The sequence below is a fragment of the Ambystoma mexicanum genome, chromosome 9 (assembly GCF_040938575.1).
Source record: "Ambystoma mexicanum isolate Mex_15411 chromosome 9, UKY_AmexF1_1, whole genome shotgun sequence".
Lineage (NCBI taxonomy): Eukaryota > Metazoa > Chordata > Amphibia > Caudata > Ambystomatidae > Ambystoma > Ambystoma mexicanum.
Genome location: NC_090931.1, coordinates 1,078,048,446 through 1,078,074,301, shown reverse-complemented (window position 1 = coordinate 1,078,074,301; position 25,856 = coordinate 1,078,048,446). Strand labels below are relative to the sequence as shown.

The 25,856-nt window shown below is 46.1% G+C and overlaps 1 protein-coding gene across 3 annotated transcripts in view; it reads right to left on the bottom strand.

Moving 5' to 3' along the window:
- The window catches only part of ACVR1 (activin A receptor type 1), a 903,677-nt gene that overhangs the window by 312,003 nt on the left and 565,818 nt on the right, over positions 1-25,856 (bottom strand). For all 3 annotated transcript variants that reach the window (XM_069616402.1, XM_069616400.1, XM_069616401.1), the window contains one exon: positions 2,360-2,506. In XM_069616402.1, the coding sequence (XP_069472503.1) occupies positions 2,360-2,506 (147 nt within the window). The remainder of the gene's footprint in view (positions 1-2,359; positions 2,507-25,856) is intronic.

Below are 25,856 nucleotides of genomic sequence, written 5' to 3'. Positions count from 1 at the left end.
TGCTGGTATTAGGGAGCTGCCCCTCGGGAGTAACCCCGGTAGAAGAACATTGCGGTCCCTCAGCAATGGTATCGGAAGGATCCGGATCCGGTAGCTGGACTAGCCTCGGTACGTGTGCTGGTGCTAGAACCCGATAGGTTCCTCCCGGTTGGGCACTTCTTCGAAAAGGAGTCGTCTTTGCGGGATGCAATGGTGAATATAGGCCTTACCTTTGGCCTCGAACGATGTTTAACCAAGTCCTTCAGGTCCTCCGGAGGTGACTTCTGGAAGAGCTCCTTCCACCTAGCTAGCCTGTTCTTCAGTGCCAGTGGAGTCAGGGCGTCACACGTGGTACAACCTTCCAAGCCATGTTCGGGGCCCAGGCAGCGGAGGCAAAGACCATGGGGGTCAGATGTTGGGAAGAGTCCCTCACAGGCTGGACACCTGCCAAAGCCCGCTGACGTCGACATGCGTCGCAGAGGAGCGTGGCGTCGGAGGACCAAGTATCTAAAAGAAAAAGACAAGATAGAAGAATATCCGGGGAAGAGCGCGTGGTATTACATAGCCAAAGCCAAACCCAGGAGCACTGGTGAAATCGGCCCGTTCTCGTCGACGCAGAAGAGGGGACTGGGGAGTGGCACCGATGGGCGGAGTCAGACGAGCATATGCTCCCAGGGCCGCGCCTCTAAATTTAAAGGGGAAGAAGATTTTTCTGTGAAAAAGTTTTCGTCTCCCGTCCCTCGCGAGGGACGCCCATACAGTATGGAGGAAAGGGGACAGGACATAAGAGCAAGACAGTTTGTAAGTGAAAAAGAAACTTTTTCTTTTACCGAGGATTCCCGGCCTGACGACGGGGAATATTCATGACCATGTGAATCCATGCCAGACCCCATGCTGGAGAAGCTACATTGTAACCTATCTTTCAAAATGCATAATGTGTCTATGATATTTATTTATGGGAAGAAAAAGCACTTAGTTGAATATTGCTAGCTAAACTAAAGTGTGATGTTAGTTGGGCCCCATACATTTCTTACACTGTCACGGTCCTTAGTCTAAAGAATGTCCAGCTAGGTATATAGTGTTTTATACCAACGTTTATCCAGCTTTATAAGCCCACATTTCTTGCAGATAAGAGAGAACTGGGGGTGGGGGTGGGAGGAGACCATTTCCCCAGCAGTCACTGTAAGAGCCTGGGAGTAGAGTGCACATCTATAGTTGACAACTAATCAACTAGCCAACAGAACAAACCAACACCCTGGCCGCGAGATGAAGACTACATATGTTGCATAGAAGTCAGAAATCTGCTGCTATGCTTTGCACCAAATCTAACAGGAATCCAACTATGGGCTGGTTTCTCCTAGAAAGAGGCAAATAAAAGATTACGTGCCACTAAAATTAAACAGGTCATTTGCCCAACAAACAGGGTGGAAATAAAGAACACACAAATCAGCTTCATGTGCTGAAGAAGCTGGAGAAAAAGCAGAAAAGGGTCAGGACTAGCCAAATCAAATTTGGGTCTTCATGACCATATCCGAAAAGAGAGAAGTATTACTTTCATTTGTTCAAATCTGTGCTTCAATAAAGGATTAGATCAGACTTGTGAAACAAACCAGGAAAAAGAAAACCCCAGTTTGCGTATTCCTGGCATGACATTAAAGTGCTCCAAAAAGTTAGTTCTCATTGAAGCGGGAGATCTTTCGTGAGAACCTACACTACATGTGATGAGACCTCTGTTCAAATGTTTTATCTCGTACATCAGCAGTAAATGGTAGAGAAACTATTCGGTAAAATGTGCAAGCAAGAGCAAGCTACTGAAGTAACTACATTTCTCTTACTGACTTCTTCAATCAACCTCATTCATGATGAGGTCTCATGATGGGAACCTCTTCAGGTTCTGCGTTATCCACCGATCTTGGCCACATCTCTTATACTGCACTCGCCACAAATAATTGCATCTTGGTGCTTCAGCAGAAGATCAACAGGAGAAACAAATGTGTGTGTGTATAGATGTGGGATGGGGTCAAACACTTCAATTCTCAACCAAGTATTACCGTTCTGACATCTGTTCCGATTCATGCCTTGCTGGGGTGCATTCAAACAGAGAGCCACGTACCCATAAGGCTATGCTAGCCACAGTTTAGGAATCACTGGAAAGTAGTACACATCTGGCCCCATCACCTCATCTCTAAATAGCACATCTTGTAACTCATAATTCAGCAGAACATCCGTCCCCATCAGGACATCACCCAACAGGAGAACAAGCTTCAGTTATTAAAACAGCAATGAAAGGCTGAAGTGTCATGCAGGCTGAAGTAAAACCACAAATGTCCAGTCGCGTGAAGGATGCTTGATCGTTGTTAATTTTAAAATGCTTGCTTACCTAAAATATTGTCATGTCGTAATAATACTGTATTGTACAACTCCGTTTCTCTGAACCAGGATTTTTCATCTCTAGAAGAAAAAATCTTCACAGCAACACTTTCCCCCTGCCACTGGCCCCTCCAAACTTCACCATACCGGCCTTTCCCTGGTAAGGGAACACAACAGCAGGAAACATTTTGTTACAGTTTATCTGAAAGCAAAGGTCTAATCAGCTATTGCAAATCAACAAACAAAACAAGACAAATGTTCACAATTGCACTGGTGCAATTACAAAACAATGAAATAATAATAATTCCTTTCATGATTTAGCAGGGGTGTAAGCATATAAATTGCAGGTACGAGCGGCTTGGCTCCCAAATCAAATCTTCAGTACGTTCCATAGATAAATACACACAGTATTAGACACCGTTTCATAAGGGCACCAGCTTGTAGTCCTTTCATACAGCAAGTACATAGTTATGGAGTGCTAACAAGCAGACGTCAAGGAGATTGAAGTGCTAAAAATGTTAAACCTCCCTAAACCTTTTGGGGGTGGGGGAGGGGAGAGAGGTTAGGAGGTTTTGAGATAAAGTGTGGCAATTATCACTTATTTGGATGCAGTCCCCCCTGTCTTCAGTTCTGCCACTAGCAGTGCTCTACAATCAAAACAAAAATAACATCTTTTTGCATTTTCCATGCTGCCAGTCTGCGCTGCCTTAGCAGCAAGCAATGACAGATCGCGTGGGAAGAAATAGTTTTCTGTATAAATACATACAGGAAACAAATGTATTGGTCTATATTTATGTGCGCAAATCTGTAAAAACAGCAGTCTGGAAGACTATTACAAAGCACCACTTTCAAAACTGTGTACTAACAACCAATCCTGATCACATCATGCAAATATATTCATGTATATATACAAAGTTGACAATTGCTACATTTGTGTATTTTTAAGATTTTCATGCGTGTAACCCGAGGTGGTTGTTTCAAGTGCAACATTTTCCCATTTAAAGGGTTGTTCATTTTTATAAAGGTGAACCAGCTGGAGCCTTACACTGAGCAGTCATTTTACACACCAAAATATACAAGCGCAGAGAATACCGGTTTCACATTTAGTGTTAGTTTTTTCTTTATAATTGATGTTAGGCATCTATAGTGAGGGTATTTTTCTTTTCAAGCCAAATGGTTAAATAAGTCGCTCACTTTTTTGGGGCTATCCCTGTGTTACTGATTGTTTCATAAAAAAGGGCAGTTGGGACACAGGTCTACTGCAGAGTGAAATCTAATATTTTCCAAATAGAAAAATGGTTCCCACCAAGTGCAGGCAATCTTTAAATGGGCAAACTATCCCTTTCGAGATAATGTGGAGTGCTGGTAAGTTAACCACCGGAGAGGACTTTGAGGTGAGAGTAGTCACAATTCTGTCAATGACTGGCTTCGACTGCACAGACAGTGAAGAATGAGAGAGACTGCTGCAAACGAGAAGTCTGTCATTCATTTCTCTCATTCAGTGGCTTCATTCCTTCTGCGGCTCCTCCCTTCATCCTGCTTCTGTGCACCTCACAACTCCTTTCTGTTCACCCTCAGTTCCTTAATCTTAGATACAAAGAGGTTGTTGTGCATTGGGTAAATCTTGAATAGTCAATCAGCAATCAAAAGTTGCTTGTTTTTATTTGTGTAAAGGATTCCTAGTTTGCAACCGAGAAAGTTAAACAATGTTACTGCCGCAAGTATTGCTAGGTGTCCACATGGGGAAAACATTAAAAGAAGTGCAGGACATTTTTAAGAATACTGAAGGTGAAGCGAAAATACACTGTGCATGGGTCTAAACAGGTTTAGGGAGAGTGCCCTATGCATTTTGAACTCTATATTAGGTTCACTTGCCGAAGACTTTAATCCATTAATTTTAACGAAAATAAGGTTGTCTCCACGTGTTTCATGAAAAATTCCCCAAAACAGGACTCTTATCACATTTAAGTACTGGTGATCATATGTTAATGTTAAAGGACATTTGTACCGCGCACTATCACCACCGGAGTGGTCCCCTAGCAGCTCTGAAAGAGGGGAAAGGGAGGGCAAGTTAGTGGGAGGAAGCTGGAAAAGTGCAAGAGAGCAGTGATGTGCTGTTCGCAGCCTCAGCCCGGTGGGTCAGTTGGCTGGGCCTGGGGTGTTTGCGGCCAGTAGTCGTGTACTGTTGTGCGAGTCTATGTGTGTTTTTGTTGTTGCAATGTAGTGAAGTTTGTGCGTTATGTTGTGCTGTAGGGTTGTGTTTGGTTTGGAGTTTGAGAGGTGTAAGCAGAGGGGGAAATTGTTAGTGGATTGGTTAGTTTGCATTTCTGTCTCTAAGTGAGACGCTGGGTTTGCGTAATCTCCCTAGATGGTATCTGGGGGCATTTCTGCGCCTCTGTCCTGATCTGGGATTGTCCGGTATTCACACGGCCCCGTTCGTATCTGGCCTCCCCTTCCATCAACTTCCTTCATAAACCTTACCTGCCTTCCTTTTCTACTCATCCGGCCAGTGTACCTGCTAAAGTCACCAACTCAGTTTGAGTGTGGTGATGGTGGACATAAAGAAAACTCTATAACAGTGTGGAACTTGGTAGCATTATGGGTGAGTGAGGAAGTTGGCTCGAATTGGCTGGGTTGTTGATTCAGTCTTAATGGGCGTCGCTTGTGTTTTATTTGACTTGGCGTTACATGTCTAGCTGTGCTGGTAGTTTCTTAGTCGGCTCTGGGCGTTGTCAGTGTCCTCCTAAATTTAGTCATTCTTTTTCCTTTACGTTGTTTCAGTTTTTTTCTGTGGTGTTGAAGAGCCAGGTTTTTAGTAATTTCCTGAATTTTAGGTGACCTTTGGTGTTTCTTATTTCTTTTGGGATGTTGTTCCAGGTTTTTGCGGATAAGTGGTAGAAGGAGGTGCCTCCAAGTTTTAATGTATGGTTTTAGTTCTAGGCGGATTTCGTTGCTTGACCTGAGGAGTCTCATTGGCTTGTAGATTGTTATTTGTTTTGGTAGGAATTCTGTTCCTTGTCCACTGATTGCCCTGTGCTTTATGCATTGTTTTGAAGGTGATGCGATGTTTGACTGGGAACCAGTGTAGTGTTTTTAGGGCAGGAGAGATGTAGTCTCTTCTGGATAGTTTGAGGAGTATTCTGGCTGCTGTATTTTGGATCAGTTGTAGTTTCTTCAGGAGGTATTCTGGTATTCCGAGGTAGAGGATGTTTGCATAGTCTATTCTTGACATGAGGGCGACGATTGTGAGTGTTTTGTGCGTGAAGGAGAGGAAAGGTAGGATTCTTCTTGCTGTCTGGAGGAGGAAAAAGCATTTCTTGACTGTTGCATTTATTTGTGGTTCTAAGGTTAGGGTGGATCAGGACTCCCAGATGTTTTACTACCTTAGATGGTAATGGTGCGGTTCCCATTTCCGTTGGCCACGGGATGGCGGTTTTGTTCTCTTGGTCTTTGGATATGATCATGATTTCTGTCTTTCCTGGGTTGATTTTCAGGTTGTTGGCATTCATCCAGACTTCTTTTAGACACTTGATTATGGTTGAGTGATTGGCTTGGGTGTCTTCGATTTTGTAGTTGTAGCATGTAATGTTGTATTTTTTGAAGATTCTGATAACTGGAGTCTAGTAGATGTTGAAGTACAGTGGTGATGATGAGGAGGAGGATCCTTGTGGCATTCCACATTTGTTAACTTGTGGGGTGGATTTGAAGGGTTTAATCCATACGGTTTCTGTTCTGTCTGCTAGGAATGATTTAGTCCAGAGTAGTGCTGTGTCTTTTATGCCTATTATGTCTTCTAGTCTTTCGGTTAGGGTGTCATGGCTAACAGTGTCGAAGGCTGCAGAGAGGTCGAGAAGAATAAGGGCTGAGGTTATGTTTGAGTCTGCATTTGTTTTTAGGTCGTCCCAGATGGATAGTAGTGCGGTTTCTGTTCCTCTTGCGGGTCTGAAACAGACTTGAGCTTGGTCTAGCAGGTGGTGTCTTTCTACGTGTTCTTGGGTTAGTTTGTATACGTAGGTTTCACCGAGTTTTGCTAGGTAGGGAATGTTTGAAAAAGGCTTGTAGTTGGAGAGGTCTTCTACGTCAGCACTTGTGTTTTTTAAAAGTGGTTTGATATATGCTCATATGAAGGTCCTTGGTACAGTTCCTGTTGCTAGTGGTAGATTTAGAAGGTTTCTGTAATATTCTGCTGCCGTTCCTTGTGCGAGGATTGATTTGAAGATGCCCGGGGGACAGGGATCCATCATTGATCCTGCTTTCTTGCTGTGTTTTACCAACAAGGCGAATGCCTTTGCTGATATTTCAGGAAAGTTTCAGAGTTTGTGCTGTGGTTCTGTGTTGGGTTCGTTCCCAATCTGGACCCTACACCTACCGAGGAACAGAATCCTCCATTGTCTCCATTTGGGGTGACTTTAAAAGAACAGCAGACTCTGAGGGATGTACTGCACTTTTTCTCCTTGACCCCTCTGCTGCCTTCAACACCATTAAACCACACCATCCTCACAGACTGACTCCTCTTTTCAGGCATCATGGATACCACTCCAAGATGGATCTCTCCAACTGCTCTCAAATAATGCTTCTCACGTGCACCCCCCACACTCCCGGTACCCTGTCCCCGGGCTCCTCTATGCCCTCTCTGTAGTCTAACTTAGACCCCTCCCCACACTCATCTGTTCTTATAACCAAACCTGCTACAACTACGTGGATGAAACCCAGATCGTTTTCAAGATTCCCAAGTCACCGACCTCCCCCCATCCGGGCCTTGCCTCCTGCCGCTCTTAAATCGACCACTGGATGATAGCTAACCACTACCTCCTCAACCTTAAAATCCTAATCTGCTTTAAAACATCTCTGCTTCCCCAGCGCACCCCCTGGACACCCTCCCTAGGAGCCCCGCCCGCAACATCTGCCTCTAAAGAACCTGGGATGCACCTTGGACTCGGACCTTCCACTTTCATCACATCAACACAGTATCCATACCATGTAATTTGCACCGACGCATCCTCAAGTGAATCTTCCCTCATCTCTCCTACCCTCACGGAGTCTCAGCCATTATCTTTTCCCACTTAGACTACGCCTCCCTCTAAATGGGCGCTCCCATCAGCTCAGAAAACTCCAGCAAATCCCAAACTCTGCAGCTAGACGCCTCCTTGCCCGCTCACCCAGAGAACACATCACCCTTGCCCTTAGAGTACTACACTGGGTTCCTATCAGCCAACAGGCAACTTTTAACGGCATGTGCATCACACACTGCGCCCTCCACAAGACTGGCCCAGAATTCCTCCAAGACAAGCTTTCACACTACCAAACCATCAGAAACCTTCGATTTGGCTCTGCACTCCTCCTCGTGATCCCCCTTTCAAGTCCACCAGAATTGGAGGATCCTCTTTCTCCCTCCAAGCTCCACCCTCTGTAACTCCACTTTCACTGAACATCCGATGCAATGAGGACTACCTTTCCTTCAGAAAGGCTCTCAAAACCTGGTTATTCCGAACAGCAACTTGAAGAACTTCCCTCTCATCTACCTCATGACTCATAGGCCTGATCACAGTCTATGTGTCCATAGTATATGCCACAGAGCAAGGTAAAGTGCAATTCTCGGAGCAGACTGGACGATTCACAACAGTCCCCCGAGACCAAAGGAAAAGCGCCAAACTGAGCCTCAAGGTATGAAGTCAAGGACCACTCAGTGGACAATTCAGCGACGACCTACGACATTAAATGTGGTCTAGCTGGACACAATTTATTTATTTATTTATTTATTTATTCGTATTTGTTAAGCGCACAGGCAGCCCATAGGGCATCGTGGCGCTGGTTACAGATATGAACATGACTTCTTGTACATACCGAGAAGTCATAACTTAGTTGCAATAGAAAGGTTTGCAGATATGAACATGACTTGTTATACATACATAGAGGTCATAACTTGGATGCAAGAGAAAAGTAGTAGTTATAGGTGTGTAGCTGTGGGTGAGGAGGAGAGAGAGGAGAGGGTGAGCATACACATGATGGGGGAATTAGTTGAACAAAGTGGTTTTCAGTTTTTTTCGGAAGGTGGTGAGAGAGGTTTCTGCTCTGAGCGTGCTAGGTAGTGCGTTCCATAGTTTAGGTGCGATGTAGGGGAAGCTTATTCCACCTGCTTTAGCTCGCTTGATGCGAGGGACCCTAAGTAGGTTAGTGTGGCATTGTCTTGTTGGCCTATTGGTGTGAGATCTAACTAGCGTGTCAGACAGGTATGAAGGTGCAGTCAGGTTAATACATTTGTGTGCGGTGGTAAGTATTTTAAATGTAATGCGCTCTTTAACAGGTAGCCAATGTGCTTCCCTTCTGGCTTTCGCAATGTGGTCTCTTTTAGGTATATTGAGGGCTGCTCTTAGTGCATTATTTTGTGTTATTTGAAGTTTATTGAGATTGGAGTTGGAAGTGCCCGCCAGTAGCGCATTACAATAGTCTAGTTTGGCTCCAATGGTGGCTCTGGCAATGGATAGGCAGTTATCTTTAGTTAGGAATGGTTTGATTGCATTGATAAGCTTGGTACTCAGGGCGGAAGCAGAGACAATGGAGTTGACTTGCTTCTCCATGGAGAGTGATGCGTCAATGTGGACTCCTAGTGTTTTTACCGAAGGTAGAACTGGGATGACACAATTGTCAATGCAGAAGTTGGTGAAGAGGGGGTCGAGGTTTGTGAGGGTGGGTTTTTGGCCGAGGATGAGGATTTCGGTCTTGTCTCCGTTAAGGCATAGACCGTTTGTGGCCATCCATGCTTGGATGGTGGCGTATATATTCTGGAGGGTGGCTGCGTCCTGGTGGTAGAGTCCTGTGAGCGGGAGGAGTACTTGGGTATCGTCAGCGTAGTTGGTGTATGTGATCCCAAGTGCGTCCAGTTTATCAAAGAGTGGTTTGGTGAAAAGATTATAGAGGGTAGGAGCCGTACATGAGCCCTGAGGGACTCCATACCTGATGGTGGTAGGCTCTGCGTTGGCTGTATTGGAAAACACTTTCATCACTCTACCTTCGAGGAAGGAGGTGATCCAATTTGTGGCTTGTTTAGAGAAATGTGCGGCCTGTGTGAGATGGTTGGTGAGGATGGCGTGGTCGACTAGATCAAATGCCGCTGAGAGGTCTAGGAGGAGCAGAAGGGCCGGCTTGCCTTTGTCTAGGATCAGGGTAATTTGATTCTTAAGATCTAGTAGGGCAGTTTCGGTGCCATGACCTTTGCGGAATCCAGACTGCCTTTTACCTAGGACAGAGTTGTTTTCTATGTAGGCCTGTATCTGCATATGTGCAGCTTTATCAAGGATTTTTAAGAGAAATGGAACCGTAGTAATAGGCCGATAATTGTTAGGTTGAGCAGGGTCCAGGGTTGGTTTCTTTAAGAGTGGGCGTACCCATGCCTCTTTAAGGCTGTCAGGAACATTGCCAGTCTTGAATGAGGCGTTAATGAATGCTGTGATGATTGGTGCGAGGGGGGTCGCACATTCTTTAATGATATTAGGGGGGCATATGTCGCCTTTACATCGAGATGGTTTGAGCTGTTTGAGGATGTGGAGAGTGTCTGACTCGGTGATTGGGGAGAAATCGAATTTGGAGGTGTGCTCGTCTTTGGTGTTATTGACGGAGAGGGTCTGCTGGGTGTGCAGTGCCTTAGAGTGTTCTGCTATTTTATTTTGAAGGAGGTCTATTTTATTTAACATTGCTGTTTGAATGCTGTTACACCAGGTCTCATCCTTAACAATCTCATCTGTGCAAATTGGGGGGATGGTGAGCTCTTTAAAGATGGTGAAGAGCTCTTTTGAGTGGGAGTTGGCTTCCAGGATACGTTTATTGTAGGTTTCTGATTTCGCCTGGAATATGGCATGTTTGTATTTTTTAGAGATACTGAGAAAGTCTACTTTGGTGGTGTCACATGGATTGGCCTGCCATGTTTTGAGGGCTTGGCGTTTGCATTGGCGTAGATTTAATAAGTCCTCCGTGAACCATGAGTTGGAGTGAAACGATTTTTTTGCTTTTTTGTTTTCAAGAGGGGCTGCGGTATTGATGGCGTGGGTGAGTGTGTCTTTGAGGATCTCTGCTAGTATGCAGGGGTCAGAGGAGAACGGTGGCGCTAGGCAAGGGATGTTGAGAAGGGGACGTATATTTTCTGCTGTAAGTTTTTTAGCACTTCTGGCTAGCATGGCCGGTGCTGGTATAAGAGGTGTGGAGTAGGAGGTTATGGGAATGCAGAATTGAAGGCAGTTGTGATCAGTCCATGGAAGGGCTGTGTTGGAGTTGAGGGTGGAGCCACAGTTGTGATCAGCTACCCAATCTAGGATACGGCCTTTGTTGTGGGTCGGGGCAGTGACTATTTGTGTGAATCCTAGATCTGTGAGGTTTCTGGTGAGGGTGATAGCTTCTTTGTCAAGTTTATCATTATATCCAAGGTTAAGGTCTCCTAAAAACAATGAGTCTCATGTACTCCCGCACTCTCCTGATCACCTACCAGCACCCAGCCATATGTCCGATCATCATTGGTAGTTTACTGGGGTACAGCCAGCCCACCCAACTCCCTACCTCGGCATAATGTGCACACGCATTCTATTCCTTCTGAGAACTTTCATACATTGGACTCTTGTCCCCCAAGGGCGTTCACCCCCACAAGTGTGTTGGGGCCATACTAATGGGATAAAGGCGGTTTATAAATCGCAAACTACTACTACTAATACTACAACTACAACATGTGGTTTTTATTTTACCCAGAGTTCCACTGTCTTATTTATTTTTCAAATTAAACGTGGGACATCTACGTCATCTTATATATAGCTTCTAGTAGTTTGCAACTTAATTGGGTCGAAGCCAAAATACTTTTTGTCCCGTTAGACTTACTACAAATATTTATTTGGGAGTTCCTTCAAGTCAGTAAATGGAAAAAGAAAAAAACACTAATTTGCAATTTTACCACTCTCTGCTTCTATTACCTCTTAGTTCTATTTGCCCAACCTATTCAAAAATACATAATCTTGGTTTATGGGTGGGCTCGGATATGTCCCTTGCTCAGCAAAAAAAAGAATGAGAAATTCAATTAGGCATTAAGCCTACCATTTCTGGGGTTTGACACCATATGGGGGATTTGGTCAAACTTTTTGGCCGTTTAGAATTTTCGAACAGCTGAAATTCGTCCAAATCTCCCATTCAGGATTTTAAATACAGTCTTTTTGGGTGATTCCTAGTTGTGGTAGGGCTTCTGCCTGGCACAGGTGCTGTATTCAGTCTTCAAAGTTCCCTTTTCACTGTAGGCTATCCTTCCCAGTCTTTGTATCAAGTTGTGACTTTCAGTCTCTTCTTTTAATAAAAAAAACAGTCTCTTGGTGAAAACGTTTATATCCCTCCAGGAGGATTGTTTGGAATTAAACAGTTTCACCTTCGAGGTATTGGGACTTTCTCTAAGTCCCGAAGTCCTCAGATAGGTTGTTTTCTTTCACCCAAGTTATTTCACACAGGGCGGCTATCCACACTGGCTTATCAGACTTTTATTGCTTCCATGGTTTTCTCAGGTCTAATTCAATGTTCATTTCCCTTTACTTTTCCCCTTACATAGGGTATTTGTGCACTCCAGTAAACCTGGGTAGCTTTCATAGCCTTGAAAGCCTCCCTTGTGCCCCCGAGAAGTGTCCTACACGCGGCTGCATGCCTAATCAAAGGTCTAAGCAGATACGACCACATCACCCCGGCCCTCCTCGGCCTTCACTGGCTCCCACTGCACGCACAAACCACCTTCAAGTCTTGCTGCATCATCTATAAGTCGCACTCAAGTCACCCAGCTACCTTGTGGATAAACTCCACATCTCTGGTAGACAGCAGACAGCGCACCACCAGAAGCCAGGACGCATGCAGCCTTGAAATCCGCCGCCGTAAAAAGCAAAGAACCAGAAAACAAGCCTTCTACGACTACGCTCGAAAACTATGGAACCTACTCCCCCCCATCTGCATCAGACCCGTCCATGCCCTCCTGCAATTCAGAAAATAACTCAAGTCTCTCCTCAACACCAAGGCCATCACAGTGCCCACACGCCACATGACTCACTAGACGCCGTCTGCCCTTCCTCCCCGCCACCCTGTACAGCTGCACCTCTCCTCTGTGCCCCTCTGTATCCTACCCCAAACTGTATATATGTTCTGTTAGCTCTGAAAAGCTATGCATCTGTACTGTTGTATACCTCTGTAAAGTGCTCTGGTTGGGTATCTGTATTTGTGTATACCGTTGTAAAGCTCTCCATTGCTTCTTGAAGCTAGATCCACGGTCACTAAATACCATAATAATAATAGTCATTTCCACATCCATATATTTAGAGAAGGTGGTTTGCCCTGGAATGTGAGTCCTTGTCCCCAAGAGGGGAGTCACTCCCAGTGAGGTCCCACTTGCTCAGACTCCTAGGGAGGGTCTTAGCAGGTTCACCTCCCTAGCCTCACAGAAGGGTGGCTCCCCTCTGGAGAGAAGTGATGAATTGTTCAGATTCGTCACACTATGCTGTTGCAGGCTTCGGGGTCTTCCCTAATCACTATAGTGGTAGCACTGTTGTGTACTGCACGAAGGGAAAAATACAGTTCTCAGGATATGGGGTCACTTTAATGTGAGAATATCTTCCCCTCGGAGTTGTGCTATTGCAAATGCCAGGTGGCTTACAAATTGCAATAACAGGATTGCAACCACAATTTCTGCTGAGCCTGGGATGTTGCAATTCTGGCTTTATCATCGTTCATGGCAAACCAGCCACAGGAATATGGGATACATTACTCACCGTAATCGTATTTCTGATGCTTTTATCTGCTTAGATTCACATGCTGTGCATAGGCCGACATCTAGTGGAAGCTGCGGAGTAGTTTAGTTTTTTTTCAAAACTCGAAAAGGGCATGCCAGTAATACTATCCCTAGTGTGACGTCCCCTGTTTCCATGATCCCTCACGCGTGTAGGACCCCCAGATTGTGTTTTTCTGACATGAGGTAGCACGAGGAGTAGTGCGAGTACAGAATATCCAAGCAGATAAAATAGATAAGACTACAAGCATCAATGCGCCTTCTCTCATAGGGGAGGAAGAGCAGGCACATGTGAATCTAAGCAGATACAGGCATCAGAAATACGATTACGGTGAGTAATGTATCCCTTCTGAGGCTTGTGGAATCTGCTTAGCTCACATGTTAGAAGGAGGTGGGATGTGAGAAGGTTCATGAGCGAACAGATGTCTTAAAACCACTTGGCCCACTTGAGTATCTGTCTTGGAATGAGTGTCAATGTAGTAGTGCTGAGTAAAGGTGTGAATAGAGCTCCATGTAGCTGCTTTGCAAATGCTGTCAAGGGGTACATTTGCAAAGAAAGCCAGAGTAGCTCCAGTACCTCTTGTAAAGTGGGTCCTTGGCGTGAAAGGCAGTGTCTTATCTGAAAGGGAATAGCACAGTTGGATAAATCTGACTATCCACCTAGAGATGGCGTCCTTAGAGATGCAATCTCCTTTTCTGCCTGGAGCTATGAGCTATGGAGACGAACAGCTGATCTGTCTTTCTTAGTGGTCTGATCTTGTCTACATAATAGAGGACCGCCCTCCTCAGATCTAGTGTGTGGAGTTTCACCTCAGCAGAGCTCTTGGGTTCTTGCAAGAAGGCTGGTAGCTCAATAGACTGGTTAACATGGAATTTGGAAATGAACCAGTTTGTCCTTATGAGTAGTAAGGAAAGGATCCTGCACTGACAGAGCTTGAATTTCACTGACCGTTCTTTTGGACGTGATGACTACTAAGAAGGCAGTTTTATAAGTCAGGTGTTTCAGAATAGATTTGTGCATGGGCTCAAAGGGAGGTCCCATGAGCTTAGCAAGTACCACATTAAGGTCCCAACCTGGTGGGTTAGAAATTGGAGGGTAGAGTCTTTTTACCCCTTCCATAAATGCTTTGACAACTGGCACCTTCCACCATGACACCTTGTTATGGGAAGTGGTGTAAGCTGATCAAAGCTGCCAGCTGCACTTTGAGTTAAACACTAGCCCTGCATCCAGTAGGTGGAGCATATAGGTGACCACACTAGAAGAAGTAAAATTAACAGGGTTCATTTGCTTATTCTGGCACCAAATTACAAATCATTTCCATTTATCATAGTAACAGTGCCTCGGGTTTGGTTTTCTTGACTCCTTCAAGATAGCCGTACAGCTTTGAGGTAAATTGAGATGTCCGAACTCTATGACTTCAGGAGCCATGCTGCCAAGTTCATCGAGTTGGGTTGAGGATGCTCTGTCAGCCCCTCGTGCTGGGAAAGTAGGTTGTACCGGCACGCGAGTTTGATGGGGGGGGTCGCACACATAGGAGCAACCAGGATGAGCGTCATCGGTTCCCTGTGGATCTTGTTCACCACCTTCCTCATCAGCGGGTTGGTGGAAAAGCGTAGGCAAATATTCCTGACCAATTCATCCATAGGGTGTTCCCCTTGGAGCCTGGCTGGGGGACCTGGATGCGAAGTTTGGGCATTGCCTGTTTTCGTTTGTGGTGAATAAGTCTATAGTGAGGAAACCCCACGAGAGAAGAGGTCTCCTACGACCTCTTCGTGTAGTCTCCACTCGTGTTCCTCTGGGAGGGGATCCCTGCTCAGAACATCTGCTAGCGAGTTGAGTTCCCCTGGAACATTTTGGGATGATGGGCACTGAAACAGAAGATTTACCCATTTGCTAATGTTCTGGGCAAGCTTGGACAGATTGGGAGAATGAGTGCCCCCTTGTTTGTTTGAGTAAAACATTGCAGTTGTGCTGTCTGTTAGGATCTGCACTGAATGGTTGCATAGGAGGGGTTTGAATGCCTGAAGTGTTCTGAAGACTGCCAGAAGTTCTAGCAGATTGTTGTGGTTCTGAGCCAGTGTGTGAGACCAGAGACCCCGAGCTGCGTGGTGAAGATAGTGAGCTCCCACCCTGCCAGAGAGGAGTCTGTTGTGACTACAGCCTGTACTTCTAGATCGTAGAAGGGTTTCCCCTTTGTTAGATTTTCTCTTGTCCACCAACGAAGACTCTGTACTAATGTTGGCGAAACGACCACTAGATCGCACCACTGACCACTTGCTTGAGACCACTGTTTCAACAACCATTCCTGCCTGGTTTGCATGCGCAGGCATGCGTGGGGAACAAGGTAAATGCAAGATGCCATCATGTCTAGCAAACTCATAGCTTTGCGCACCCTTATTTGGCGACCGGACTGATATTGAGGAATTTGCAGCAACACATTTCAAATTCTTTCCTCCGATGGAAAGACCAACCCCTCTTGGGTATCTAGGACAGCTCCTAAGAACTATTTTGAGGTGTTTGGCACCAGGCTTGACTTTTTCTCGTTGATTGAGAAGCCCAATTGGAACAGGAGGTTGATTGTTCTTTGGATGTTTAGTCTGCAAATTAGGGGGACTCCCCTGTAATGAGCCAGTCGTCCAGATAAGGGTACACTAGGATTGCCTCCCTGCATAGGTGCGCCGCCACCAGCCGCCAGTACCTTGGTGAATAGCCTTGGAGCCAAAGCTATTCCGAAGTGCAGCACCTTGAATTGGTAGTGCTGGTTGTCTATCTTGAAATGCAAGAATTTTTTGTGTGCTGGGAACATTGAAATATGAAAATAGGCAGCTTTCATATCCAATGTTGCCATGTAATTCCCCTTTTTTAGTAGAGGGATTACTTCTTGTAGAGTAGTCATGCAGAATTTTTGTGGCTTCACAAACTTGTTTGCAGGTCGCAAATCTAATACTGGGCGCATTGTCAGATCTTTTTTGGCACAAGGAAATAGGTTGAATAAATACCCCTCTTTACCTGGTTGACTGGGACGACTTCTATGGCGTTCTTTGCTAGCAGAACGCCGATCTCCTCGGGGAGGATCTTCTGGTGTTCCAGCAAGTGTATTTTCTGTCGCAGAGGATGGTCATGGGGGCGCCTTAGCAACTCTATGCAGTATCTTCCGGACACTGTGGACAGCACCCAGCTGTCCGAAGTGATCCCTTCCTATGCGTGGGTGAAGGTGGAAATGCGCCCCCTACTGGGGATGCATGGGAGGGGACCTGAAGCGGAACGTCACTTTGTTGGGTGACGTAACACCTCTGACGGGGCTGCGTCTACCCCTAGTGCGTCCCCTGCACTGCCCTCTGGGGAAACCTTGTGAGGATTGGGAGTAATTGGTACCCCATGAGGTTCCCTGATTCTGATAATAGTTTGAACCCCTTTGGGAACCTTGGCCCCGAATGTGACGTAAATTATTGTTTCCCCTCTGTCCAGAGGGTTTATTGGTGAGTTGACCAAGAGATTTAAGGGTCTCGTACTCATCCTTTGCTGTCTTTAAAGCTTCCTCCACTGCCTTGTCGAATAGGACGTTCGGCTCTATGGGCATATGTATAAGGGTTGCTTGGGTTTCAGGTTTGAACCCCGATTGCCTCAGCCAAGCATGACGCTTAATCACAGTGCCTTCAGCGATTAACCTTCCAGCATTATCTGCTACATCAAAGTTTGTCTTTAGCATGCAGCCTGCTACAGATCTTCCATCTGCTGATATTTGAGCCAGCTGACTCTTTAAGGGTTCGGGTGCAGAGGATACCAAAGCGGATACCTCTTCCCACTGATGGCAATTATAGCTTGCCAAAAGGGTGGCACTGTTGGTGATCCATGCTTGATATGCAGACGTGGAGGCAACCTTTCTACCCAAAGCGTACAGTCTCTTACTCTCCTTATCAAGAGGTGCTTCCGAAGAAGCCAGCGGTGTACCTGCCCTTTTTCTGGTGGTATTTACTACCAGGGAATACGGTTTTAATTGGCCCCTAATGTACAGGGGATCAGAGGGTGCAGGCCAGAACAGTTTCTTGACTCACAGGCAGCTGCCTTAGCCAGTACCTCATTGAGGAGGAGATCCCCCCTCCTACCCATAATAAGAGACCCCTGTCTGGTCATCCACTAATTGTGGTTCTGTATCATCACAATATGAATCAGGGTGGTAAGCATCAACCCTAAAGGAGTCTGTGACCAAGCCTTGAATTGGAGCGTCGGAACAGAGTTTCTTACTCACGGGCAGCTGCTTTAGCCAATACCTCATTGAGGAGGAGATCCCCCCCTCCTACCCCTCCTCCCCATAATAAGAGACCACTGTCTGGTCATCCACTAATTGTGGTTCTGTATCATCACAATATGAATCAGGGTGGTAAGCATCAACCATAAAGGAGTCTGTGACCAAGCCTTGAATTGGAGCGTCGGAACGGAGTTTCTTAGCAGGGGGGTGAGAGAAACTAGGTATTAACTATGAAAATAATTAGGGTCCTTTTCATAGAAGTCAGCCATGAATGACATCCTTCTCATTACCCTATAATTATCAGCCGAGGACCAGTCTTTAGAGCTAGGAATCACAACAACATGTTATGGTTCCTCATCAGTGCCCAAATCATGAGCAGTGGGAGGAATTAGTTTAACTTTAGTGGTAGGATCTGATACCTTGGACTTCCCTATAAATTTAGGGTCTTTCTGCTTCTCTTTATGAACATGGTGATCTGAGGATGACTTTTCAAGTTGTTTATCCCCCTTTCCATGACTAGAGGAGTTTTTCCCAGTTTTTTATAGGGGCCTCCGAGGGATTTGATGCCTCGCGTCAAGATTCAGATGTGGTATTCAAGGAAGGATGTTGAATCTCGGGTGTAGACGCAATGCGTCTTGGCTGTGTAGTATAGAGGGCGGAATCGTCAGATGCCGATCGGGCCTCTGGGACTATTGATAGTGCGACACCCTTGTCAACGGAAGACGGTTGGCCTTTGTCATGAGGCGAACGTGAACGCCCAGAGGACACATTCGTTGGACCGCTCTCTTGATGGCCTCTGTTGCCGATCGCTCGACATGCGTGTCGAGTCGCGGCCGGGGCTGATGTGCTTAGTGGAGGTAGTAAGTGTAGCGCTCTTGCCGCCGGGTGTTGTCCCCACAAAGTGGCCGCCGGCCAGTCTTTCGGGGTCTGGGCCTGCGCGTGGGTGCCCAAAGTCACCCCTCTGCCCTTGCCATCCGATTCGACGGAATTGCTGCCATCGCTGAATGTCCCCTCCACTTCCATGGCCTCTAGCTGCCTGGCGTAGAGGGCCCAGCGTTTAGTTGAGCGGTCTTTAAGGGTTTTCGGCTTGAAGAGCTTGCAAGCTCGACAGGTAGCCTCGGGATGGTGTCGTGGGCGACACAGATTGCACGCATTGTGCTTGTCTACCCAGGGAAACTTCCTGTTACACTTTGGGCAGAACTTAAATGGAGTACTTTCCATATGTTATAAAATGGCAGCGGGCAGGTAAGTGTAGGAAAAAATGTGGAAAGAAGCCTGCATGACCACCCCCACTCTCCCTACTGTACAGGGGCGAGGCCAGAGGCCTTCCAAATCCCAAAGTCCGTTGTGGCAGTCATTGACAGCTGGTTTCCTCGATCTTCACCAGCGTCGATATTCGGCGTAGGGTGGAAGTGAACGGGGAAGTTTTTTAACAGTAATTCTAAGTATAAACAGCTAAAGCCGAGGGAACTCCACAATATGCATCTGACTAGTATGGTGGAAAAAAACAATCTGAGGGTCCTACACGCGTAAGGGATCATGGGTACAGGGGACGTCACACTTGGGATAGTATTACTGGTACGCCATGGTTCAACGCCCCTTTTCGAGTTTCAAAAAACAAACTAATACTCTGCAGCTTCCACTAGATGTCGGCCTATGCACAGCATGTGATCTAAGCAGATTCCACAAGCCTCCGAAATATATATATATTCACGAACAAAAACATTGTTAAAGGGATGTTATGGTTAAGTTGCACTAGCAGAAACCTATGAAATTCTATGGAAAAACATTGTTACTGGGACGTTATGTTACAGGTAAAACAAAAAAAACGAAATTCGACTTTTATGGTGAGCTAAGCAACCATAACTTCTGCCACCAGTGTGCACTGCAGGGACTAACACCTATGACATCACAAATCTCATTCATGACATTATTGATATCACATTTGTGGCTCCCTATCTTTTGTTCACTACCATAAGTAGGGTACATGCTTTTGTTTACCAACAGTCAGGAACAAACAATTGAAAAGGTTCTACATTTGTGTACGGCACCCTTCTCATATATTCTTACACTACTTTCGGTACCGTTCACTCACATCATATCATACATACACATAAGGGTAGAGGAAAGCGTAAAACACACTACTGGTTTCTGTGCATGAAGATAATCAGTTATGTTATGAACATTTTCTGGTAATTCTGCTCCTTTTCAGCTTGCTTTAACTCCCTTGTGGTGTCTTTATGGTTTCTGTGCAGTCAGGCCTCCAGATAAGGTGCATAATGGGCCTTTTTACGCACGAAAATCTTGCAAATATGACAGCTTTATTATTTTCCTGTGTACATTTACACACATGTTTAGAGCAGAGGGCAGTGGAAAGGTCAGATTACTTGACAGGAACCATACAGATAAATCTGTACCGCACACTACTGTACGAGGAGTACAGATGAGCAATGTAGACTTTTCCTAGGGACACTGCACCTGGGAGGTGTATGTGCAATCGCACTGCAAGTATCTGTAAGACTCCATTAGTGGGCGCATGTGCACATCGTGTAATGCAATTTTAAATAGTTGTGGAAGCGCGCATGTTTCCGTACCACACCTACACCCATGCATTTGTCATCTAGTGTATACTCGTAACACCGCCCTTGTCGCCAGCCCTACAGATTCATGCACTAGGCTACCGCATTTAAAGTACTGCCGCCGACTTCGTGGGTGGCTCTGCAAACCTACCAATGTGTGTACCAGTACTCCTAACTGTATAACGGGCACTGGTAAAGAAGGAAAATCAACCTGCAGTGTCACGTGGGCGGGTTAAATGTCGCATTACTTTCATTTCTTTCCTGCTTGCCTTTCCATAACCCGTTAAACAGATCCATTGCGTCTCCACTCAGCTGTGACACGGAAAGTATGACGGTTGCCTGCCGGTCATACAGTTGAATAAAAAATGTAAGAGCACGTGGGACAGTTCGTACAAAGTCTGCAAAATGCCACAGCTGGTGCAACATCCTCACACACATACTACTGCATGTAAAGGCAAGTAAGGAAACAGCAGAATAAGCAGAGCGCAAACAACCTTAATGGTGGTTAGAAAAGCACTGTAGCTGCATGGGTCGCACAGAATACATACTTTCCAGCTGCACGCAATGAGGCTGTGTTTTGCATTGTTCTAAACAGTCTTGTATTCCACAATGTATGTATATCTGAGAATGCTACCCCTAACACTAATGCCGTAGCATTCACTGTTTGTACTGCATGTGGAAACAACTGAAATGAAAGCACAAGGTAACAGTGGGCAGGCTCCCGCCCTTCCAACAAGTACGTAGTGTACTTTCATGTACAGCATTTCCCACATCTGCTGAGAGCAACCAGAGGGGCACTCCTGTAGGGCATCAGAGCTGTAAAACAACCTTTGCAAACCATATGCCGCACTACAGACCCTTACCCGGCAAAGGGCATTGTATTGTGCATGTACTGCAATGCACTACTGTGCATAGGGAAGGAACTTGGAAGTGCGTGGGAAAGGGCCTTACGGGAGCATTACAATTACTGACGGCTATGTAGATGAGGGCCACCCAATAGTTCCATCTCCCGTCACGTCGCCTATAGTATCCAGGCAGCTACTGACCCCCCTGTACCAGACCCTTCCTGCCGTTTCTTCTGTAGCGTGTGTGATAACACCATAATAATTGAAAAGTGGGAAATAAAAAAGGTAAATAATGAAAACACCTTTCACCGATCAACAAAGGAATTCCCAATGCACGCATGCAAAGCGGGAGGCGTCACAGTGTGGTGAACTCTGTAGTTCAATTGGTTACAAAGGGGGTCGCTGTACAAAGAGGTTTTTTACGTGTTGCAGAGCTTCAAGAGTCTCACAGCGCAACAGTAAGTACTAAAAAATATCACTACTGTCACGAACGGCACCAAGCCAATTTACATGCCGTGTGCAACAATCGGGATGGCTGGCATAGAAAGATGAACGTTGTAGCTGGGGAAAAGCATTCGAGCTGTGAAACATCATATTTCCATGGGCAAAGTATGCCATAGGCACATGTCGAACAAAGCCACAAATACACTTCTTTGTAATGTACCGCGCTGTCTGCATTCACGGACCAAATGGAAAATGACGCTGGCACATCAGAGGCTGCATAATGCAATAAAAAGTTATGCAAGAGATGGCAAACAAACGCATGAACTCGCCAAGTGCCTTCGTCATCGCAAACGGCACTGAACGTTATGCCGCATGGTGTGGAATTTCCCTGCACAATGAATAATAATAATATCGGCATTATTGTGTGTCACCAAATTGTCACACCGACAAACCAAAATCAGGCACTTCATTGTAGCTACTCCATAGCACAACACATGCACATGGTATATTTATAAATGAGTAGCCACTGCACAGTGTTTTTCATTTACTTTCAGTCAATGTATGTAGGAATCCCCCGAAACACGCATGCTGTGGCCCCTGAAACACACAGCCATAACCGCACCCTCTGCATTTCTGACAAATACACTGTGCAGCACTCTTTGTCCATCCGCACCACACCCACAAACTTTATTAGCCAATCCCGTAGCCTCTGCAAGCCCATTTTTATGGACATCTGCCAAAGGGGCATATGGAACATGTGCCACCCTGCAACTATTGTGTATCTCCGGAACTTTCATGCTGGGTACACACGGCAGTGTGGGAATAACTTTCAACCGGGGGAGCGGACGTTGTTAGTTTTGGTGGCTATTAAAAGAACCCTTTGGGGCGGGGGTTCTTTTTTAAGGTGCTTCCCTAGAAACACTTTTGTTGGCGTTTTCATACACAAATATTGTTTTCACTACTTACAAGAGGGTCTTCAATACAGTCTGTACATTGTGGAACATTTCTTTGCCACTGTGCGAAAAAAACATGCCATTTCCCTTGAAAAGGTGTATGTATCACAAAGCAATGTTGTCATTCTCACAGGAGAACATTCCAGCAGCACGCAAGAAGTCACACATACTTCTAGTGATTAGACCCCTTCCGGCCTCTGGCTGGCGATAGTAATCATTGGAAGAAGTCTACACTATTCTCGGGGGGGGGGGGGGGGGGGGGGGGAGATACATGAGAAAAACACCTTGGCTGTAGGAAAAATGCGCTGCACTGCTTTCATCATAATCTTCAATTTATGGAACACACGGGACAAGGCATGTAACCCATGAAAAAGGCTCCAAATGTACAGTTGCCAAAGAGGCCACGCGTCGACATTCTACAAGCAGTCCACCGAAACAGCACACTTCCACACTGCACCACAAAGCGTCCACTCCCTCAAAACCAAAATTGTCACACAAATCTTCTTGGAGGGCATACACGCACAGATCTTCCACAAAGCCATCACCCACGACGAAAACTGTACGTCCGCCCAGGTTTGCCAGCCGCAGTACACAAATTAATGGGAAAAGTGAATGCGCCCTTTCCTGCGACACAAAACCAGAGCACCTGATTGGCCAAAGGCCATAGTCCCATTCCCATTGGCCACCATGGTGAGTAGCGCAAAATGTTCCACATGCCGTTCCCCAATGACTGCAAGGTCCAACCTTGGTGAAGCAGGAGTACTCCTTCTCCCTACTGGTGCTCTTTCCTGTGACGTACACCCTGAGCACCTGATTCGCCAAAGGCCATAGTCCCATTTCCATTGGCCACCATGTGGAGAAGCGCAGAATGTGGCACATGCCTTTCTCCAAGTACTGCGAGGGCCGCGCCCTAGTGAAGCAGGTGCAGTCCTTGTCCCTATTGGCACGCTTTCCTGTAACGCACGACCTGATAGACAATCGCTGCAGTCCCATTTCCATAGGGCAGCATAGTGAGACGCGCCAAATGCCGCACATGCGGGTCCCCAAGTAGGTTGCGGCCCCGGCCCCAGTTAAGCAAGAAACCCTCTTCCTAATGGCACACACCTTAAGCTTCTGAATGGTCAATCCCCATAGTTCCATTTTCATGGCGGCCACCCACAAAATCCCCGGATGTGGCTTTCTTGCTGCCTGCGGGCATGGCGCAATAACTTGCAACCAGGGTAGGGGGAGTTCGTGGTAAGGGGCGACTCTTAAAAGAGCCTGGTTTTTTTTCTGTGTAGATGCTTGTACAGAAACACCTTTCTTTCGGTTTTTAATAGCGTTTGCGTTTCCTTGTGCTCACATTACTACACTGAACTCTTCATCGAATCCTATAGACTAGCAAACTAAACTGCATTGGCAAGTGGTGACGACAAAATGCCATTATCTTCCAAAAACTCCTGCATTTCCACAACTAATGAAGTCATTGTTCCAGAAGAACATTCTAGCAGCAGACATAAAAGCATACATGCTTCTGTTCATAAGATACCTTCCTGCGTCCTGCTCTGAGCAACATCCATGACCAGTGGACCATACTGTTTGTGGTATTATGGATAAGAAAAGCACCCTGGCGGTGGGAGAAAGCGTCCAGACGACAGCCAGCAATGTCCTCAGTCTACGGAAGGAATCTAAGCAAGCCAGGTAACCCATATGCATTCCGCCGTAATGGATGACAACAACATCTACTACTGGAAAAGTGGCAAAGTCTTTGCAAAGTGCACGCCTATTGGCAAAATTGCACTCATACACATTGTTACACAATGCTTCCACTCTTTCCAAAAAGTAAAATTGGTGTCAGTGTCTTAGTAGGGCATAGTTGTGCATATCTGTGCCAAAGGGATCACCTACAGTCAACACAATGCAAATTGCCATGTCAGCCACCCTTAGTACACTATTTTCTCTGCAGCTGTACTTCATTGGGTTATGCGTAAATAGGCGCGCACACACATCCACTAGTCACATCGAAGCCGCCATCATCCAACACGTTCACTCCTATACAACACTTGAAATGTACTGTTACACATTTACATTAGAAATGTCGTGCCATTCCAAAGCAGGTCCACTACACAGTTCAATGAAAGCATACATGATTTCTCCATCCACCTGCATTCACATAGCCACCCAGGATATTGCACGTGTAATCCTGACAGTATTGCCTAATCCACTACCTTTTCGGGATAGTGAGTGGGGGTGGGGCAACCAATATCCAACTGGTTAGGGTATTCAGTCTGCCATCGTAGATGGGTAACTTTTTTTTCTTCTTTTTTTCTTTGTGCCCGCGAGCAACTTTTTTTGGACTCTCTCTTTATATGCGTCTGTTTGCCTCTCACATGTCTACCACATTCTGGTCAATGCTTCTTGCACAGTGCAAAAGAAAACAGCATTTCCAATGGCACTCAAATGCCATTTCTACGGAACCAGTGCATATTTAGTGATCTCATGATCTCAGTGCATGGAGAACATGCCAGCAATCTGCATAAACTGACTCATAATTCTGTTTATAGCACACCTTCCGACCTCTGGCTGGGGACAAATTACACCGTCATGAAGCCATACTGCTCTTGGGGTTATGCGTGATAAAACGACCTTGGCAGTTGGAAAAATATGCAGCACTGCGGTCAGCAACGTCTTCAGGTGACTAATCGGCCACACGACATGTAACCCAAATGCAGACTTCCATGGTGCACCACAAAAAAGTCAACGTTCATGATGGACGCCAAATATCTGCACAGACGAACCATCCTGCCGAAACTGCAGTCACCCTGAGAGACCCAAAAAGTGTCCACTCCTTCCAAGCCGAAATTACCAGCAACGCCTCTTTGCACACAACACCCGTGCAGATGGCACACAAAGGTATCACAGACGATAAGCACTGTGCATCTCTCCATGTCCACCACCCGCACGACACAGTATTGGGACGCAATGGCACCGCCCCTTCCTGTAAACCACGCCCTAAACTCCCAATTGCCCATTTCCCACAATTCCATTTCTCTTTCCACCCTGGTCATAATGGCAGGATGTGCACGTGCGCTTTCCCCATCTACAGCTATGTTATAAGTATTTATTAAGTGCGCGGCCACCCGAGGGTATCTTGGCACTAGGGAAAGTAAGGGCAACTCAGACAGCGCTAAACGATCAGAAGAGATAGGTTTTCGCAGCCTTTCTAAAGGCTAGATAATTTAATGTATTTTTTATGGCTAGTGGGAGCTCGTTTCAAGGATCGCTGCAGCAGTGGAAAAGGCTTGTCCGCCAATACGGGCCCGTTTATATCTAGGTACCACTACACAACCTGCAGAAGCTGAACGAAGGTCATGGCTGGGACAGTACCTGCTAAACTTAGCTTGTAAGTACTCGGCACCCTGCTCATGAAGGGAGCGATGGACAATACAGACCGTTTTGAACTTGATCCGTTAGGTCACAGGTAACCAGTGAAGGGCTCGAAGTATCAGAGTGATCAGCACACTGAAAGGGGAGCCAGTAGCAACCTGTGCTGCCAGATTCTGCAAACGTTCTAATCGTAATATCTGTCCCTTAGGTTGGGCCAGGTATAGAGTTGCAGTAATCTAGGCGTGATAGTACCAGTGCAGCTACCACCGGGGGACGAAGTG